This window comes from Chaetodon trifascialis, chromosome 11 (assembly GCF_039877785.1).
Source record: "Chaetodon trifascialis isolate fChaTrf1 chromosome 11, fChaTrf1.hap1, whole genome shotgun sequence".
NCBI classification, from domain to species: domain Eukaryota; kingdom Metazoa; phylum Chordata; class Actinopteri; order Chaetodontiformes; family Chaetodontidae; genus Chaetodon; species Chaetodon trifascialis.
The window spans coordinates 19327840-19346713 of record NC_092066.1 but is presented as its reverse complement, the minus strand read 5'-3'; the positions used below and the strand labels follow the sequence as shown (position 1 = coordinate 19346713).

General features: G+C 42.9%; 1 protein-coding gene across 1 annotated transcript in view; it reads left to right on the top strand.

Annotated features, from left to right (window-relative positions):
• The window catches only part of gpr158b (G protein-coupled receptor 158b), a 55699-nt gene that overhangs the window by 6183 nt on the left and 30642 nt on the right, over window positions 1–18874 (top strand). The window contains exons 2-3 of the mRNA XM_070974850.1: window positions 1989–2094; window positions 15742–15844. Coding sequence (XP_070830951.1) covers window positions 1989–2094; window positions 15742–15844 — 209 coding nt within the window. The remainder of the gene's footprint in view (window positions 1–1988; window positions 2095–15741; window positions 15845–18874) is intronic.

The window sequence follows — 18874 nt, the reverse complement described above, 5'->3', positions numbered from 1 at the left end:
GAGGTCTTTGGGTTTACGAGAGGAGAGAAAACACAAGGATCTTCCTCACCTTTGGTGGGAAAGCGGCGTGTCTGCATTGTTGCTGAACAGGACACACTTAAAACTTTATATTGAAGCACAAAATAAGGAAAGCTTCCACTGGAACTATGTGCACTGGCCACAGGTATTAAGGAAGCGAAGCAGCCTTTAAGGATATGTCTGGTGATATTCTGTGTGTGTCTTATTCTCAACAGTTCCCATGAAAACACCCACACCCACAATGAACTGAGCCTTCTTACAAACATTGTCAGCGTAGCCAAAGCTTAATATATCTTATTCCTCGGTGCCACAAAGCTCCACTGTTGTTTAGAAACTATTAAAAGCCACATTGGGTGCCATGTTCCTTCATTACATGGGCACAGTAGTTTATTTTGAGTCATTCCCAAACACCCCGTCTTGTGTACTCCTCAGAGCACTGGATGTGTATTCATCTTAGTTGAAAATAAACCCCAATGAATGCATTATTTACTTTAAGTTCTCTAAAAATGACAGGGCCCTGCTGTTTTAGGGAATTAAACTCAGCTCCTTATTTGATTGCTAAATGTGATGCAGTCTTAAACACCAGCCCTGCAGTCAGTTCTCCCTTCATGAAGGTCGTAATGTTCAGCCTTTGTTGAAACTGTTTCCGCTGACTTTCGGATCATTTTAGAGGATGCAGTTTGTGGTGCTGTTGAGCTGTATTGACATGTGTTTCTGTGATGTTGTCCACCTCATTTCTATCAATATGAGCAGGGAATAACAGAAAGAGCTCTCTAATGTTCTCCTGTTTAGCTCTGGTTTGGCCTCCACTGCCTCCTGAGGAAAATACCTGACTCTTCAGCCGCTAAATGCTGCGCTTTGGGCACCAGTTAGTCGCTGCCTTTGTCTGCTGGGCAGGTAGTACAGTGGGCTTATCAGAGCCTTTTCACTGAAAACAACATCTCCTTGCCAGAGCAATTTCAGCCAGTTGGCACAACTATTGGCGAACACCCAGGACAGCTCCAGAGTCTGACTGAGACTGCGGCCATGATACAGGTCCATAACCTGACGCCATTAACGTCACTCAAATATTGGCTGACGATCTTAAATGAAATTAGCACTATTAGTACTTCAGCATATAGTATGAAAGAGGGAAGCCAGGGGTTAAGAGTGAAGAGAATGACGATGAAGTGGAGAAACAAGCTGTTCATTCTTTTTTAGAGGAAACTTTTGTTTTATTAAAGAAGTGAGGGGAAAGCTCGAGGCTGTAGTGTCCTTTTCCGGCCAAAACAATGTAGCCTTTATACCGAGTACATCTCTCAGTGCATGTCTGACAAGAAATAGCATAACCTTGTAGAGCAAGTATTTATTAAAACTTCAACCTTGCTTCTGTTTCTTTTTCTCTTCACCTTTATCTCTCTCCCCGCTTCATTTTTCACACTTTGTCACTCCTATCACTCTTAATTTCTTTCCCACTTTCAATCTATTTCCTTCATTCCTCTCTGTTTCCACCCACGTTACCTTGCTTCCTCCTTTTTTTGACCTCACCTCCCCTGAGCATCACTCTTCTTGTTCTTTTTAATTTGCTTTTCTTTCATTCTGGCCTTCCCCGCCTCGCCTCCTCCTCCCCCCTCCTCTCCCTCACCCTGATTTGCTTAACCTCGTGTAACTTTGTCAACTCCTTCCCCGTCTTTCCTTTCCTCCTTTGTCTCACATTCCTCTCCTTTCTACTTTGCTTTTCTTATATTCCCATTAAATGTATTTTTTTCCTCTCTTCTTTTCTTTATCATTCACCCCAATCTACTAATTCTCTATTCTTAATTCTTCTTCCATTTTTACTTTGTTTAATCTGTTTAATTCTTTGTTTTACCTCCTTATCATTTACAATTCTTCTGTCTCTTTCCTTTAACTCTACTCTCATTCCATCACTCTCCTCTCTCCTCCCCACCCTTCTTCTCCTCCACATTTCCCCCCTTCTGTCTCTCTTGCAGGGGTGTCGTTCGTGTGGATGTGAACCTGCAGGATGTGGACATTGACCAGTGCTCCACCAGTGGCTGGTTCGCTGGGACTCACCGCTGTAATCTAACCAGTATGGAAGTGAGTCTGCTCTACAGTACAGCTGTCTTCATCATGATCCATCAGCAATAACAGAAAATGATCTCACTTCACTTCGCTTGTCTGTTTTATCCTTCTGGTGTGCTGTTAATGAAGTGAATATATTTCATTGTTGCATTCAACCATTTGTTCACTCATACATCCTCCAGTCTGCTCCTCATTTCCTTAAAATCAGACCCTGCGATCAAAGCAAATAGGCGCATCAAGCAGGGGAAAACATGGTGTAATATGTCGGAGTGAAAGCTTGAAAGAGGCATTTGACAAGAGCCTTTCCTGTTGTATTAGCGTTGTTCGCCACTTCCTCTCACAAGCACGTCCCTCATCGAAGTGTCCTTGACCCCACTGTGAGGCTCCCTGGTTGAGAGCATCAGCTAATTGAGCAGCACTGAAAGAGTAAAGCTCTCTGCTCACCGCCACAGCGGCTGAAACATAGTATCTATGGAACGCCCCAAAGGAAAGACATCTCATCGAGAGCAGCAGAATACAGCCACGATGGCAACCCTGAGGCTGCGCAGCGGTGCTTTGAGCTAAATGCTAATGTTTGTATGCAAACATGATGTGTATATTCAGTTTCAGTGGACTTTATCTTCTGCCTGTACAAAACTTCATGGCAGTTCTTTGGAGCGACATGGTGGGCTGACTGACAAACCAACGGTGCCATTCATGGAGCCCCAGAGCTCAAATGTGACACAAGGACTGTTCTTATCAGTGCACGGGAAATTGTCTGAAAAGGCAAACCACAGACAGTTCAGCTGGGTCCTTGTCCGTAATGGCGAGGGTTGACGATGGTGACTTGTGTGTGAGTGTCTTGTCCGTGGCGTCGTGTTTTTACCCGTGTGCGACCACTGTGATGGAACTGGCAGCAGCCATACATCATATTAGTGTTAGAGCATCTGTGCGCTGTTTGTGTGTGTGTGTGTGTGTGTGTTGTCTCACCTGTGCGTTTGCTGCCTTGCTCATGTCAGTGCCACTGCGTCAGTTTTCTGTGATGTATTGCAGGAAGCCTCTCCAGCTCCGACCGGGGAGAGTAGCTGCTCAGGCTTGCATGGCATGTCACTGGCCATATGATGTATAATAAATGCAGTGTAATGGATTGCTGCAAGATGTGGTGAATAATTGACCATGCTCTTTGTCTGTGTGCCTCCCCCTTCTCAGTCTGTCAAGGTTTGGGGCAGGGGGGGGGAGTACAGAGGAGACACGGGAGGTCTCCATGTTCTTCTTGATCTGCTGCTCTGTTTCTTTTGCATTGTTCCGTCTTTATGAGCAACTCTCTGGTGACTGCTGTCTGGTAAAATCTGAGTGGTGCTGATTATAGTACTGCAACTCTTCTGTTCAGATCTGCACTGGCTGTACGTGCAGATGGTGTGTGTGTGTGCACTGTGTGTGGCGTCCTATTATCATCACAGTAGTGGGCAGAGGCAGCCTTGTAGTTACCTTCCAGCCTGTTCATCTAAGACCACTTTCATGGAAATGCTTTTTTCAAGGTGTCTCCTTTAAGTATGTCAAAGTATACATATTTTTCTTCATATTAGGTACATTTATGTGTATGTGCACACAATTTTACCTACTCCTACTCTCTGTGCAAACATTTGCTTTCAAACCGCTCATGTCCTGTACTTTAAATGAACCCTGAGCCTGACACATTATGGGAGGACATTTTCAGCGGCTCGTTACAGAGCTCACCGCTCGTTACACTCGTCCTCTGACAATTCTCCTTAAGCACCATATTTGGCCAAGCGGCAGTGAGTGACTCAGTGCCGTCTTGAATCAACAGTGTTATTTGTCTCTCAGTGTTTCTCATGTAGCATTGTTGGAAGCGGGAATTAAGACCTTGAAAACAGTTCAGCGTTGAAGCTATGAATTTCATTACGAATGTTTTGTTAGAGGGGATAAGTACTGACCATGAAACTCTATTTCTAGCAGTGTCATCAATCTTGTCCCTCTACGGATGATTTCATTTTGTAATGAAATCAACAAAAGGGATTGATGTTACTCTGGAATCCGTCCAATAGCTGTCAAGGCTTTTACTCAAAACAAAAAGTAAAATGTCTCGGTGAGGCAAAACTGCTTCCATCACCTTGGATCTCTAATGATGTGGAGAGGCATGAGAGTCGACAGTTCGCTGATGGTGTTTGAGCTTCTGTGATATGACTGCCAATTAAAGGACTGTTACATAAAGAGAGGTGAGAATCACATCACAGGTATTTAACAGGGAGTGATGAAGAGTTGCTGTGATGTTGGAAAAGTGAGTGAACGGCTTAAGTGCTACTTAACAAGTGGGAATTAGCCACTGAGTTCATATTATATGGATTAGTCAGAATGTTTGTTGATGTTCAGTCTATAGCCTCTATTAGAGAGTCTGTTTCAGCTTATTATTGCAGTGCTGTATAAATTTCGATTTAGTTTGACCTTGTCGTTTGTCATTTTGTGTAATTTCTCTCTCAATGCTTCACTGGGACTTTACCTCAGTTTTTCCTTTTTCAAATCAAACTATATTTAGGTAAAACTTTAATAAAAGAAAGTTGTTTTTTTAACTTGTTAGTACAAGCCAAGTAGAAAAGAATTGTTTTGTTTTTTTTTAATCCCGAAGTCCCCATTTAAAAAACAGTTCATTTCTAAATCTTGCTAAATACATTTTTTAGGAAATGGGCTGTGGAAAGTCGATGTGAGGCTCATTGCTTTCCCCATCAAGTACAAACGCACCCGGAGGCTCTGTCTCAGAGAAGAACATAATAAGGAGACAGTTTCTAGTAATGTGACAGAGCATCATGTGCTCTGCAGAGTGTGCAGACTATTACCACCACAGCTCCCTTCTCATTGTTACTATGATGTTCAGTCAGTTTGGAGCTGAACAACTTTAATGTCAACAATCTGCAGTTCTTCTCTGTTTACTCTGCATAATGGTGAATAGCCTCTTTTTTAGCAACCTGTTTTCTTTTTCTTATGAAGGCAGTAATGAAACCTGAGGAGGTTTAGGTTGGCAATGACTGTGGCTTTTACTTTACCACTTGGGGGCAACACAGCAAGCTGTAAACACTAAAATACATACACACACACATATACACACATGTATATATGTGTGTGTGTGTGTGTGTGTGTGTGTGTATATATATATACTCTATCTATCTATCTATCTATCTATCTATCTATCTATCTATCTATCTATCTATCTATCTATCTATCTATCTATCTATCTATCTATCTATCTATCTATCTATCTATCTATCTATTAACCCCAACCCCCTAAATTATGAGCAACCTCTTTCATGTGACACATTTGATCCAAACCAATTTAGCTGGTTCCAATGAGGAACCTCACAAAACACCAACATGACCATTTAACTATAAGTTGTGGATTAATTAGCTGTATACTGTTGAGCATCCGTTCGCTCAGCTGCATCTTCTTCCTCTTCTTCTTCTTGGCCTTCTTTCTGTATCTGCCCAGATACAGCAAGGCTGTGGAGGACGGCAGGATGTGTCACCATGAACCAAATACAAGACTTCATGCATTATGGATAGTCAGTCGTAGGGGAAGCATCTTACATAAGGAACCACTGCTTATATAATTAGACGAGGACTTGAGGAATGATTATTGCGTGTGATTTGTGACTGGATGCGTCTCAGTATGTTTACATGCTTTCTTCGTTGTGTGTGCCTTTTAAATGAAAGTAAGCGCCAGTGTGTGTGCAGTATGTTTGCATATGCATCGATGTGTGTGTGTGTGCGTGTGTGTTGTCTCTCTCCCCATCCTGTGAAACGTGCCGCTAGAGATAAAGGGCTTCAAAGGCAGAGCTCTGCTAATGAGTGTAAACTGCTGTGACAGCCAAGGAGGGTTACCCCCTCTGTCTCTCCGCTCGCTCTTTCTTCTCAATCAGCTACACTTCCTCTTCTCCTTTCCCCTGCTCTTTTCCACACTCTCTGTTTCCATGGCTATTCACTCGCTCTGTCTCTGGCACTCCCACTTCATCTCTCTTTTACTCTCTTGTTTTCCTGTTTTTGCCTTTTCCATCACCCTTACCCCCGTCTCTCTGTCTCCATTTTCTTGAAGCCAATTAACTCCTCTGAGGAGGGCAAAAAGACAAGCCAGAAATGACGCCTCCATCTGTCAACATGTCATTCTCCGCTTTTTGCCAGCCTAATCATTTGAACCGACTATGTTATAGTTGTGAGACAGTCCTCGCCTTCTTCCACTGCCTTAAATCCCACAATACCATCCTTAAATTTGTGACCTCGGCTGTTGCCACTGCAGCTTCCTCACAGCGCACACAGAAATTTGTGGCTTTACCTTTATGCAGATACAGAAATCACAACCTGGCAAAGACAAAAGCAGCAGCACCTTTGCTTCTCACCGACGCCGCTCATAGCAATGTGTGAGTCCCTTTATTCTGAAAAATTAATTGCCTGGACACATGTGGCCCTTCCCTGCCCCACTGCAAGAAACCAGGCTGGCTCTGCAGTCTCACACTGTATGGGGTGAAAAAAGGGACATAAATTAAATATTTGTCCCTGCCTTAGTGGTGTGTCTTTTGCAGTCCTTATCGTCTCAGGCACATTGCGGGGAAAGAAGAGGATTTAAACTTCAAAAGTCTTAAAGTCAGTAAAAATACTGTTTGTAAGGAACAGACTACCCAGCTGAATAAGACTGCAAAAAAGTCTACGCGGGATGTTAGCAGTAATGGATATTTAGGTAGAAGGAATATGCTGGATTTGGGCTTTTCGTCTCAGATATGTCACTCTGTATTTGTCAGGAAAGCAGACACCGGCAAGACCTGTTTTTGCCTGCCTTATCTCCAGCAGGTAAAAAAGGTGACTTGAGGAGCACGGGAAACAGAAAATAACCTGTTCTGCTCTGTCTTTTCCTGTTTCACTTCTCTTTCTGTTTTGTTCTGCCAGAGGCTCTCCATCTCTCCTCGGGGAGATTCAAGCTCTACAGCTAAAGCTGGGTTGAAGTGTTTCAAGACTCTGTGCATCTGTACACCAGTTGGCATTGCATGCGTGTGTGTGTTTAAGTATTTTTTTTTTTCTATTTTTCATCATCAAAGAGAACGCTAGTGTTGATATTTTAAGATGCGTTAAAAAAGAAAAGGTCAAACCAAGGCGAATAAACCCTCAATTTAATGAAGCGAGCTTTACTGTACAGCTGTGGAAATGTAAGAGGCTTTTGGTGCATTCAGCGATATACAGTGTTCAGAAACACTTTTCTCTTCCGCAGGCTGCAGGGAACATACATAACACGAGCATGAATTCACATTGTGACTTACCATACTGCACAATATCCATTAAAACCTATTACCATCTGGAGTGATCCTGTACACCTCCATGACTGTAACACAAAGAGGTTTCTTCCCAAACGGGCCCACTCATGCAAAACATACCACTGCAAGGTGTCTGCTATGAAAGGTTCAGGTTTGTGGGATACTTTTGAATACTCCTTCTTATAATGTACATGTAGATGCTTATACAGACTGTGACAAGATGCTGGTTAATGGGTCAAATGCAGCACGATGTGAAGAAACTGGCAGCACACCTTCAGACGCTCGCTGAACACTATTTATCATGAGAATTTAATTGCTGGACCTTTGTCAATATGAAAACCGCATTAATAATATAACACCACACATAGTAGTTTGAGGTCACACCTCGCAGTAACTCGGTTGTTCTCAGTAGTGGTGCACTGACCACAAACACTTTTATTAAAAGGGGAATTTTGCAATAACCTTCCATTCCTTAATAATACATCCAGTGAAAAGATACTGCAAGCAAATGACCAGGGAATTCTTAATGTCTGTTTTAATCAAATGACAGTATTCATTACCTCCAGGTTTTACCCTGAAAAGACAAGACAAGTTATTGATCTGAGTTTAAATGTGACACTGCCATGCTGTGTCACAAATAACAACTAGACCGTTGCTGGAGTCTGAGCAGGATATTTGATGGCATGGCTTATTTTTGACTGGTGAAATTTAAATGAAAGAAAATCTTAAAGGGGAATTACGCAAATTTAATCTATCAAACTGACTTTACTAGTTGGGGGGTCGTTTTCTCCAGAAGCTGGAGATATGAAGTTTGAAAGAGCTGGCAGGAAGGGTTTAAAGAAAATGTGCGATCAAGTCACATATTGGGACATGAAGCCACAATGAGCTCCCTCTTTTGTTTGCGATCCTCGGCAACACATGAGCTTCCTCCTAATTCCAGCTCCTCATGGCTAGCTTGTCACAGTTCTTCCCCAGGTCATTTTTGATCCTCCAGGTTTTCTTTCGCCTGGAGTCCAGCCAGTGCAAAGTTTGGGGTACGATCTGCTTCCAGTTCTTGACCCAAACACAGGATCTTGACCTCTTAAACTCATCTCTTGCAAGTCCCCCACCAAGATATACCATAAAGCTATAGGTAGTCTGTGCATAATTTGCTCTGCAGTATTTTCTGGCCGGCATATTTCTTCTTTGATCTTTAATTAGGTTGATGACGCACGCATTGGAGCAAAAAACGAGCAAGGAGAGCGGAAGGACAAGGAAGCATATAGCATGGAGAGGAGGACGAGACAGGCGGGGGGGGGGGGGGGAAGGGGGGGGCGAGGAGTGACAGCAGAGAGGGACAGTCGTCAGGGAGGATTCATCCTCCACAGAGAAACACCATTCACTCTCTAATCTGTTGCCTGCAGCTCAGCGGCTGCCACGGCAAAATGTAAGAGCCTGTCAAGTCGGCAGCAGCAGTTGGATCTTAATTGAGTGAGGCCTCCCAGTCGAGTCCATGCAGGGAGCTGGGGACCACCCACCCAGATGTCTGTGTGGGAAAGCTGAGGGTTCATCTCATAAGTCTTAAAATGCCAGGCGAGACTTGCATTTCCGAAGGCTGCGAAGCCAATCAGTGGTAGCTTTTTAAACATTTCCCCCCTTTAACTAAGTTAAATTTGAATCGCAGCTTTGAAATTCTGAATTCACAGTCCCGTCGCTTCTGCTCCCTCAGCTAATGTCCTTTAAGGATGCAGGGAAACCAACGCTTTGCTCAGCCCTGGCGACTCCATCTCCAGTCACAGCACTGTCACCGCAACAAGCCACCGATCAATAACCCAGCATATATGGCGGTTTATGCCTCCGAACATTGATGGAGAAATTCCAGACAGGCTTAAGTCCAAGGTCTGCTCTCCTCAGACGTCCACTGTTTCAGTGGTTGGTAGTCTTGTGAAACAGCAGCAGGCAGATTCCCTGCCCAGGGGACAGAGTGATTGTAATGCTTTTAGGGTTTAATGCTTTCAGTGTATTTATAGATCTCTGAGGGACGCCGAGTGCCTCTTCTCTCTCTATCTCCCTCTCCCGCCTTTTCTCTCTTGCCAGCTCCCATCTTGGTGTCGTGTTCACAGCTTTTTATCAAGTAGCAAGGCGTGAAAACTGAAACAGGTACCACCGGCTGTGGTCCAAACACGAGGGGCCTCCAAGTGAAAGTTAGAAATTCTGTGGAGGAATTGTTTTTACTTGCATGAAAAGGATGTTTTACACGTTGTATCGAGTTCTGTTGTATTTGTACTTAGACTGAATAGGAAGTGCTAGCTGCGTCTTAGGGGGCTGTTAAGTTACGATTGATGTTCTGATATTTGTAGGGATTAAGTTTGAACATCAGTTCCCAAACTTTTTCAAGAGGGATGTTTAAAACAGCTGGGTCTAATTCCTAATATGTATTTTTCCTGTGAAAAATGGAGATATTTCTGCCCTGGAAAATGTGGAATTAAAAGCAGAACAATTGAAACATATAACTGAAGCATTAGTTTTCATGTGGAATCAAAGAGCAGCAGCTTCTTTCCAGACTCATCACCGTACAGCAACATTCATCAATTACACAAAGAGAAATATGCCAATGAGAATGGCTACACCTGTGGATGAGATTAGTTATACAGTTGTTGTAGGTCCACATACAGAGCAACTCTTTAATCATCATATTTCACACACAACTGATTGTTAAGGACAAAGCAACGCTAAACAGCCTCCTCTCCCAAACAGATGTGGGATAACCTGAACACAATGTCAGGTTAAATGTAGTAGAGAAAACAAAATTATTATTAGAATTATTCAGTCTGGTTTTCATTTTTCCTTGTTTGTGCTTGCTGTTTTTAGGAAGCTAAAGGAAGGCGCACATGTTATTTTAATTTTTTTTTAAACAGAGTGAGATTAATATCGTAAGACCACGGCCGTACTGCATAACCTGTTTACCTTCGTAACCCCATTATGAAAGTGTGTCATCTTTTGTCTCAAAATGTGTTGAAAATGATCAAATTGCAATTGATAAACTACACGAGGTCTGAGAAAATGCATGGCTCTATAATGAAACATCCCCTCCCCAGGGATCCCTTCTTAAAATAGAGGGGTTTTGCACTTTCTGTGATTGACAGCGCAACCTTGAACCCTGTCAGTCAAGTGTGATGAAAAAGAAGCTGAATTAAAAGCTCCCACTGCATCCAAAGTAAGGCGCAATTATAAAACACTTTCACACTTGCAGCCTGCGGTCTGATGAAGGTGATCCATCAAACTGAGACACGTCAAACGACCGCTTCATTCCGCTTTCATAGCGGCTGAGGAAAAACGAGGCTGGCCTTGGCACCATTATACTCCTTGCTTTTAGATGTGTGTGTGTGTATGTGTGTGTGGGTCCATGCATGTGCGTGTTGTTGTGTGTATGAATGTGTAGAATTTTGCACTGGTGATAGACGACATATGGAGCTGTGTGCTGGTGAGGCAGTTCAGGGGTACTGTGTGACATTAATGTAGTTTCGGTGGTCCTTGTCAGTCTCCTGTGTGACACGCATGTTTTCAGTGTGAGACGCTTGGGATCTGAACGCAAACTACTTCTGAGAGCAGTGTGGGCTCAAATCCTGTAGGAAGGTTGGAAACAACAATGTCGCTCCTCTCATTCAGTCTTGAAATTAGCCAGAAGCTTTTTTATTTTACTCTCTTATTTGCTGTGCATTAAGATGCACTTGGGAACCAAGAACTGCCTCTGCCACGACAGCACAGACAGGTTTAATAAATGCAACAATTTGGATGCACGGAGCCCTATAAAGGTCTAAAATAAGCATCATATTTCATCCTAGCCCACCTCCCCGTCCCTGGGTATGTCTTATCTTAATGATTCTCCACTTCCTTTGGAGTAAGCAGAAAATAAGTTCTTAACAAATGCTGCTGGTGAACTGTGTGTGTGTGTGTGTGTGTGTGTGTGTGTGTGTGTGTGTGTGTGTGTGTGTGTGTGTGTGTGTGTGTGTGTGTCTGGCAGTGGTCGGGCAGTTCCTCAATTTACCAGATTTGTACTATCTATCTATCTATCTATCTATCTATCTATCTATCTATCTATCTATCTATCTATCTATCTATCTATCTATCTATCTATCTATCTATCTATCTATCTATCTATCTATCTGTCTATCTGTCTGTCTGTCTGTCTGTCTGTCTGTCTGTCTGTCTATCTATCTATCTGTCTGTCTCTCTGTCTCTCTGTCTATCTTCGTCTCTCATCTTTTCGCCTCGGCAGATGTTGAAAGTTTCAAAAGTTGGACTCCAACTGTGTTCAGGGTCCTCAGGGAGGCTGAGTCCTCAGCTCGCCACCTGCTCCTCCAGTCAGAGGTAGAAACATCCTGGCCGAGACCCAGATTCATTCTGAGTTGGAGGAATAAAAAATTATCAGGCTCTGGCTCAGAGCAATGACCCCTTCCTGTGTTTTCTAGACTTTAATTTCACAGGTATGCTTATCTCCTGAGAGAAGAACACACACAACGTAAACACACACACACACACGCACACACACACGGATTTGCTCCAGCAGCAGATGCACTGCAGCTTGCTGTGGCTCAATTTCTGTTTTTTAAACTTCTTACTTTTCAGGTTTTGTATGCAAATTGTGATTTGGATAAAAAATTCTCATTACTGTTGTAAAATTTAGTCACCTAAAGCTGCATGTTGGTTGCTGTTGCAGCATCACATATATACTGTAATTGTTTGGACATCTGAACCCTCAAACCATGAAACATGACTCATCTGCCCACAGGACAGAAGCATTTATCAACCTGGCTATGAGAAGCCAAACACCGGTGTGTGTGTGTGCGTGCGTGCGTGCGTGCGTGCGTGCGTGCGTGCGTGCGTGCGTGTGTGTGTGTGTGTGCCCGGCTCTCTCTGAACTGTGCACTCATGACTTTTATGGCAGTTTTCAATTTTTGCTCTTTCTATTCATGACAACTGGCCATATGGATACTTTATTTGCATAAATATAGTGAATCTGCTTTCCTCTCTCAGGGCGAATGAGATGCTCTTTATATGAAGACCTATTTTTGGCCACACCAGTGACATGGTAAAAATTTCAGTATGTTGGTCCACCACTTGGGTTAAATATTAGATGAATTAGCATGGCAGGACGTTTCCTCAAGAGCCAGCATGAGCAGCTGTAATGTGTTTAGTGCTAATCAGCAAATGTTAACATGCTGACACGCTAAACTAAAATAAGGTGAACATGGTACATTTTACCTGCTAATCAGCATGTTAACATTGTGTCATTGTGAACATGTTAGCATGATACATTTAGCTGCCTTCCAGAGCTTAGCTGTAGACTCTTAACTGTGATTTATTGTGCATTGTAAGATGGCTTTATTGTATATTGTGTTGTTGTTCCCAGTGCAGGTTAAAGCCAGAGGGCAAATAAAATGATGCTGAATTAAAGTAAATATGGATTATGCTACCGTAACAGCTGTTCTTTGGTTGGTATTGGGTGCTTTTTACAGTCATGAAAATGCAACAAATATCTCCCAAGCTTGCCATAAAATTCCCTTGAATATCCACTGTTGCTTTATGGTTGATAATCTTATGCAGAGTCATTTTTTATGAATAGACATACTGTGCGGTAGCTTCACAATGGCTGTATGTGAATGGAAAACAAAATCAGTGAGACTGGGTCTTTCTTTCTGGTGACATTTATCCCTCTATAGGCCATTTGCCTCAGATTCCTGTGTTTCAAGGAGGGCCTGAAAATAAAGAGGCGGAAAAGTTCAAGATGGATTTGTAGCTATTGATATAAAACAGCTGAAACACACAAAAATGCCACTCATATGATCATTATGCTTACATGTTTCATTTTTCTTCACAGCTAAACCGAAAAAGCTTGAAGGATCACTTCACACTTCACATTTCAGAGCAGTACCTGTGCACCTCAGTCAGTCAACACCTTATAAGAAACAAAAGAGGTGAAGTCTCTGAGGTGTAAAGCTCACATCTTCTTCCAAAAAGTGGAAACATGCATCATAACTCCCAGGCCTGCTCTTCACTGGTGCAACACTGGAGCAGTGATTTACTGTATCTGTTTATTCTGTCAGCCACTTAGACTTCAGTTCAAGCATTTATACCCTGTACAGAACATCCCTCCTGCCGCCGCTTCCCAGTTTAGAGATTTGGGGCAGTTTGTCAGCTTTGAGAAACAACTGATCTGTGCAGAGGTTCAGTGAAGAAGCTTTGTGGGAAGCGTGCAAAGCTCAACCGCTTAAAAAAGAAATAAAGACACGAATAGAAATAAATCGTATCAAAACTGAAGGGTAGTTAACCACTGTTAACCACTGAAATACCAAACAAAAATATGTTTTACATTGGATTTATGACTGTTAATGTTCCTGCTCCTTTTACATATAAATGGAATTAATATTACACCAAAGCCCCTACACACTGTTTGGTTGCTCGGTTGTATCTGGTTTCAGCTAACAATGAACTGCTTCAAATAGGTGAGGCAGCAAAAGTAGTTAATTTAGGTTAAATGAATGGTATGACAACAAGGTTCTGCTGGTATTGCATGTATGCAACAGTAGTTTAGCTGTAGATGAGGATCTTAGCTTAGCATAAGGACTGGAAGCTAGTGGCAACAGCTAGCATGAAAGTTCAAATATACAACTGACAGAACCTCTAAAGCAACAATGTATGGAAATTTATCTCTGTTCCCAGGGTCGCATGTTCCCCAATATTCTGCTAACACACATTAGCCCTCCTATTATGTTTGGGCCAAACAACCCTAAACTTAACGTCAGAGGGTAGACTCCCAGTGTATTCTACTTATTTGATCCGTATGCAGACAAAATGTAAAAATGATGAGTTGTGGTAACCAAACCAGATCCAGCATGTTAATTCCTGAGCTTCAGAGGTGCTGATAGGCCTATTTCTGAACTCTGAAGACAGCCAGACTAGCTGTTTCCCCTCCCTCCAGTCTTCGCTAAGCTTACTGACTCCTGGCTCTTGGAACTAATGCTCTACTCTAACTCTCAGAAAGAAAATGAATAAGCAGATTCCCCAAAATGTCAAACTATTCTTTCAACATGCGCTCTGCTTAGAATATCAGAGAAATACTGATTAGTGAAGTGTGAGCTGCTCTCCACAGCTGCCGTCCCTGAGGAGATATACTGTTTTTAATGTTAGCATGCAATGTAATGCACTATTTATGTGCGTTCATGTCAAATTTATTGCAGCTTTATTTTAAGACAGAGATATGTGCATTCACATGAGTGTGCACCAATGCTCTGCTGGTGCCTGCGTGTGTGTGTCGCTGAGTTCGTTTCCGCTCCAGATGGCGTGTAAGCCCATGTAGCTCCCACAGTTATCAATGCAAGCTGGAATTATGCAGACGCGCTTTAATTCTGCAAACAAGCCTTAATTCTTAATTTAGATATTAATTAGTTTCCCTGTTACTTGGCAAAGCCGTGTGATTTCCCCCGACGCCAGGCATGTTTATAACTGGGGCGTCTGCTGCTTGACGCTGCAGAGAAGCATGTAGATGATGTAGGAGACTCAATAACATGATTGAAACAAGTTCATTAACCGAGACCGCAGCAGTGGGCCTGAGAAGGAGCGTAATCAGCAGCAGACAGTGAAAACACAGAGGAACTGTACTTAATTCAGCCTGTGATGTCTCTTTTAGCTGCTGAGACCCTGTATAATATTCAAATTCTGTGATTTCTGAGTCTGTAAAACACTGTGGTCTATGTTTAGCCTTCTGCATTATAAATGTTACAGCAGTCACCGTCGGTAAGCTGCACTAATCCCTTTGTTAGTCGCCGTGAATCATCCAGATCTGGACAATGTTTCCCTACAAATGCAAATATTTGGGAGCTCTGACACCAGATCATATTTAGTCAAGAGGCATGTTGAAGCATGTTGTGAAATAGTAAGAATATTGACGAATATGGGAATGAAAGAATATGAATATGATGAAGATGAATAAGGAATCAACACAATCACTGTTTATTTCTGTCTAGCGAGTGTGATTTCACCTCACGTTTACTTGACATCCATTTTGATTCGTTTTTTCATTTTGGATTAGATAATCTGTTTTTTAAACGAACATAGGCCTGCAACAAACAATTATTCTCTCAGCAATCTGCAGGTTATTTTCTCGAATTTGGCTTGTAAAATGACATTAAATAATCATTTTGTAGACGCAAAACGAGTTGCTTTGGCTGAGGCACCATCTTCACTGATCATCACGTTATTTCTTCATCAGCTTCTCACTTTTGCCCTCATGCAGCTACTTCCTCTGATACTCATGTTGACATCAACCAAAACAACTGAGCACTGATTGCTGTGTTAATCTCTTGTTGTCTTTCTCTACACTTTTTCCCCCAAGTGCACTCCCATCGTCGGCCATGGATTCGTGTTGGACAAGTACAAGTGCCAGTGCAGGAGAGGATTCTACCATCCAAGCCGAGTGGCACTCAATGGCTTTAAAAGTAGGTTACAAATCCCTCTGTGATGTAAAAATACATTTTACAGCAAGCTGTCAGATCAAAAGTTTGAATCTTTCAAAGCGAGCTTTTGGGATTTAAAAAAAAAACAAAAAACAGTTTTTTTTTCAGTTGACAGCCACACATTTTGTTTGAAGTTCGTCTTATGTCTTGAATGGGTGTCTTGGGGCTTGTGAGGTTATGAAAGCTCAATATTCAGTCAAAGGATTTTGACTGTTCTCATTGTGGAAATGCCTACTATGTTTCTATTCTGAGCGCTAGTGGAGCCACAGGTGGCATCTGACTCACAGACCTGTTGGATTATAACGCGGCTGTTCACAGCTTAGTGGCAAAAACGTGAATAAGGTTCAGTCACACTTTAACTCATCGTTCAGTCAGCCCATCGACACCTCGTCACTGCTAAGCTTTCTGTTGTCACGCAGGATGTGATGGCAGATTCACCGTTTGAGATTCTTGATTTCGTACAGAAGTTCTTGCCAATGGCCATGAATTTTATCAGCTGAGATGACAACTGTAGCGTAATGCTAATGCTAATACTCCAGGTGACTTTTTTCCCTGTGGAGGCAAGAACACGTGTAGGAGGGGAAATCTATGCCGCCTGGAAATTATAGTTCAATGCTCTTTTTCCAACCATTAGCACCCCGCTGCCCCAACAAGGGTCCCCCGTCCCTCTAAAAGAAACGAAACATTTTATCCTCAGTATGTTATGTTCTCTGCGATCGACTGGCGGCCGGTCCAGGGTGTACCCCGCTTCTCGCCTGTTGATGGCTGGGATAGGCTCCAGCACCCCTGCAACCCCGAAAGGGATACGCGGTATAGAAAACGGATGGATGGATGGATGTTATGTTCTTCATGTGCACTCGTCTCATGCAGCTCATAGTCTACACTCTGCTTTGCTGTCGTTTTGTGATGAACCTGGGTTTAGCCCCTCTGCACGTCTCCATTCGCGTTTTCCCAGTGGTACTCCCACTGTGCCTCTTAATAGCCAGTGCTAGGCATGTGGAGTGAGATGGTTAGGGTTAAATGTCAGAGTCAGAGCCAATCAGAGGCAGAGTAGGAGCGGGTCATGGAATACGGCTGGAGCAGAGGAGGCGAGAGACAGGTTAAAAGAAGATAACGTAATTTAGGAATGTAATCCATCTGAAATTCACTTTCAGTGGGTAGCACTCAAAACAGCCTGTCCTGAGCCAAAGAGGAGAAGATGGCTTCGAATCAATGAGTGTTCATGACTTTGTAAGAAAAGCACTGGAAATTAAAACTAAATATAGGAAGAGTTGTAAAATATGACAGTCAGGCATGGCAGACACAGTGAATATGGGCTGAGAACGTACAGTCAGATCTGAACGAGTGCACGCAGCTTGGCTTTGGACCTCTTCTCCACTGATGTTTCTTCTTTCACCCTTGCGATTTTCATGTAGATCCTCAGCTTTACCTCCCTGCTCGTGCTCTGAGTTTGAATGCCCGTGTTCTGACACCTTGACTGAGAGCGCTGCAGTGTCCTCCGGCAGAGAGCTTGGCCCTGATGAGCGAGATAATCAAGCAACGGCGGTGGTTCTCATTCCTGACTCCAACAATACAGCACCCCGAGGGGGATGATATGCTAAGCTGGAGCTTTATTGTAATGCAGCGTGATGAGGCCTGTAGTCAAACGGCTCAGTCTGTGAAGAGCCTCATCTTCCAAACCCCATGCAGAACCCGTCATTAAAAATCACCGCAGCTCCGACTGGGTCGCGGTGGCTGGCGACCCTGATTCCCTCCCCTGGAACCTGTCTGTTATTCCTTGCGCGTCCCTTAAAACAGACCAGACTGGAAACAGATTTTCTATTGTTCCCTAGCAACAGGAAAAAGGACAGATATCAAACAGGAGACGGGTTGGAGAGTGAAAAACACGAACCAAGAAATGAATTATTTGGAAATGTGCAGTAGAACTTGATGAAACATGATATTTGATCTGATTGACACTATGTGCACTATTTGTTCATAGATAGATAGATAGATAGATAGATAGATAGATAGATAGATAGATAGATAGATAGATAGATAGATAGATAGATAGATAGATGCAACACTTTAATTCAGAAGGCACCAACATGGCTAACACATACTGTACATAACAAGGAGGTGATGGCTGGTTTTGTTCCATTCAGCAGCTGACACAGAGTGAATCAGACATTGGCTGAGTCAGTGTGTAGATTCATGGATCTTTAAATATTGGTTCCTTTATAGTGTCTACAGTCTGTTCTGTAGTGACTTACAACCTTTATAGTCAACAATTTGGATTTTTTCTTTTCAGTAACTGCTTTCTAGCTATTCATTATTTGGCAGTCAGCTCACAATTTCCATCTTGTTCACAACTTGGAAAGCTGTTAAGCATTGTGTGTCCTGCGATGTTGTAGATCAAGGCTCAGTTCAGAACTAAAGGTGTTCATACACTAAGCGAAAAAATTTTTCTTCAAAATATAGCAGACATTCAATGCAGCTAAATTAGTGCCAAAACTCATATCAGATGACTGCTGTGTAAATAAGCAAAATGTCACCCATAACAAACTGTGTCAATACTGAATGTAATAAGTCGTATTCATCAGCCACACGTGACGCGTTTTCCATCCGAAGCCATCTGTCTGCTCCTGTGTCAGCCGTCGCCAAGTGCCACGCTGAAACTAAATGTCAAACTGATCACCAAAGGACTGATGAGCCAGACAAACGTAGGCACGATTCATCAAACAGCCATAACAGACAGTAACAGCGGGAGCTGTCCGAACAAGCGTTTCTTCCTCACCAGGTTCTGCGCAAAACTGTCCACCACTGCTTTGCACCACCGGAGCTTCTAATTCTGCAGTCTGAGCGAACCGGGAGGTTTCCTTTTCGACATAATGGACATCTTCACCTGTTACCTTTGTGATGCGTGCAGCTTAAGACCCAAAAACAGCTTTAAAGACTGACAGTTGCTGAACAACACTTGTCTGGAGGATCACTCCTGATAAAGAATCTGATGGCTGGCAGGTGCTGCTTGCA